This window comes from Antrostomus carolinensis, unplaced genomic scaffold (assembly GCF_000700745.2).
Source record: "Antrostomus carolinensis isolate BGI_N321 unplaced genomic scaffold, ASM70074v2 scaffold29945, whole genome shotgun sequence".
NCBI classification, from domain to species: Eukaryota; Metazoa; Chordata; class Aves; order Caprimulgiformes; family Caprimulgidae; genus Antrostomus; species Antrostomus carolinensis.
In genome coordinates this window covers 1-2,500 of record NW_010314871.1, presented here as the reverse complement: position 1 = coordinate 2,500, position 2,500 = coordinate 1, and the positions used below count along the sequence as shown (strand labels likewise).

Sequence of the window (2,500 nt, the reverse complement as noted above, 5' to 3'; positions counted from 1 at the left end):
TCTACAGTGGCCTGGATGTTCCAGAGGGGCTCATCACAGGTCTCCAGGTGAATGCTGGGGAAGAGCGCGAGGCTGCCAGCACCTGGGGTGTACTCGATCCTCTTGTTCCAGCCTAATGAAGAGGAGTGAAAGAGAGGAGTTAGGTCATGCCAAGGACCCAAAGCCAGAACATTTGGCACACATACAAATGGCATCTATAGAGTAGCCCAGAAACAGAGAATTTTGAGCCTTTCCACATTGAAAAGACAACTTTATGCAGCTGGCATCAGTGCAAGGGAAGATTTCCTAGAAGCATAGAGTCCAAACTCTAATCTTCTACAACCAGTACCAACGTAGCATCACTCCTTGGACTGTCAGCCTCTCTCATCAGGCAGAGCTGTGTTGATTTCCCCTTAATTCTACTGACTGGGGTGAAGCTGTAGGCACACAGCACCTCTAGAAAAGCCAAAGATCCTCAAGACGAACAGCCCCCAAAACAATCTACATTGAATACAGTCTATGAGCCTTACCAAATACGCAGTAGATCACATAATCCAAAGAATTATTTTCCAATGTTAGAATTGCCTTCCAGTGGCTTTGGAATAGACTTAGATGTCTGCTGCAGCCCCTTAGATGGGAGTGATGGGTTGGTGCCAGAACTGAGCCATATATACGTGCATACAAATTTATACATGTAGATACAATTATTTCCAATGAGTAGGACTGAGTAGTAGTTCAGCAAAAGCAAAGAGAAGACATAACTGTGTTTGAAGGTTTCATACCCTGCCAGCTGGGCTTGCAGGTGGGTTTCACCTGGATTTCCACTTCAGCATCATCAGAAGCCCGCTTCTTTCCACAGTCATAGGCTGTCACCGTGAATTTGTAGATACGATCTCCACTGTACTGCAGCTTCTCCGTGTTCTCGATGTTCCCTGGTCAGCAAAACAAAGAGATCAAGGGAAAGGAAAGACAGTTTCTTCAAAAGATGTTCCTTCTAGAAACCACTCTACTTTGGATCACCTACAAAAACAAGGAAAAAGGGGGTGAGTCCCCCCACACAGTGCCGCTCCATAACAAGCTGTAGCATCCCACAAAATGGCTGCTGCCTCTCTGCACCAGGAGAGAGAAAGCAGTGCTAGAAAATTCATATAGCACAGCTCTGCCAGCAAATGGGACCAGCAGAGAGGAAGCATGGCAGGAAAGGGGAGTGATGTGCTCATGGTAGATGTGGATTCTTACCGTCATTGTCAATCAGAAAGGGGATATTGGGGGTCAGGATCTCATAGTAGCAGATCTGGCTGTACTGTGGCGAGCAGTCTCCATCAATGGCCTCCACCCGCAAGATGCGGTCGTACAGCTTTCCCTCAGTCACTGCCACACGATATAACTTCTCCACAAAGACAGGAGCAAACTCATTCACATCGTTGACTCGAACGTGCACTGTGGCCCTGATGCAGAGAGACACCAATAACTGATCAGCTGGTTAGGAGCCATAAATTAATAAATTGACTATATTTTATATGTTTGCATATCAATACACCACCTAAATTTCAGTGTAAGTCACTTTGCTAAAGTGCACCAGTCTGATTTCCAGCCATCAAAAGCAAGGACAAGGAAAGAGACCTTGGTTTCAACACAGCAATGCTGGCAAATAGGAACCTGGACAATGGTTTCCCACCCAGAGAAAGAGCAAAATAATGTAATCTGGACCTCCTGCCTATAGGCAGCAACATGAAACACCACCTTAGACACAGCTGTCAGGCAGTGTGTCTATTTAGGTGTCATTTCTAGTGTATTCATTCATGTGACTCAGTCAGTGAATATTTCTCATTGGGTCTTACTAAGATGTTGAGTGATAGCACCTAGGCTAGAGAAAAATACTTCTGGCTAAAGGAAGCATTTCCACAGCAATTTGAATTTGTGTTCCTGTGAGAGACTGCATTTTGTAACACGCAGCAATGAATGCATGGACTTACTTGTGTGATTTCTTGGTATTTGCTCCATCAGGTCCCTCTCCACAGTCATAAGCCTGGATGGTGAATGTGTGCTCCTTATGTGCTTCACAATCCACTGGCTCCTTGGCCCGTATCAGCCCCTCACCTGTAGCTTTGTCCAGGATCACAGCTTCAAAAGGTACTCCTGCCCCATGGATCCTGAAGCCACAGATTTCACCTGGTACCCACAAAGGCAGAGAGGAAGGGGAGAAAGAATAGGACTGAGGAGAGCACATTATGCCCCCTTGCTTCCCTCTCCCATATTTCCTTCCTTTCTAACTATACTCTCCTTTCTCCCTTATTATCCCTTCTCATTTCCAGCAATTTTTGGTTCCTCCTGCCACCTCTCACAGCCATTAATGGTGTGGATTGCCCTCTACTGGAGACTGCTCCCATGGTCAGGAGTCTTGACCAGCATCAAGAAAGATTAGAGGTTACGAGGCTCAAGCTAGATTTATTAGTGCCACACAACCACTGTACTATTTCTCCTCTGCATCTCTCAGGGAGGCAAAAACTCAACATGAGCC

The 2,500-nt window shown here is 46.0% G+C and overlaps 1 protein-coding gene across 1 annotated transcript in view; it reads right to left on the bottom strand.

Annotated features, from left to right (window-relative positions):
• CLSTN3 (calsyntenin 3) overlaps window positions 1-2,151 on the bottom strand; it is a gene marked incomplete at its 5' end in the record, with an annotated part of 11,836 nt that extends 9,685 nt beyond the window's left edge. Inside the window, 4 exon segments of the mRNA XM_029084911.1 lie at window positions 1-112; window positions 762-911; window positions 1,219-1,427; window positions 1,956-2,151. The exon segment at window positions 1-112 is cut by the window's left edge and continues 74 nt beyond it. Of these exon segments, the coding sequence (XP_028940744.1) occupies window positions 1-112; window positions 762-911; window positions 1,219-1,427; window positions 1,956-2,151 (667 nt within the window).
• Window positions 2,152-2,500: the final 349 nt, after the last annotated feature.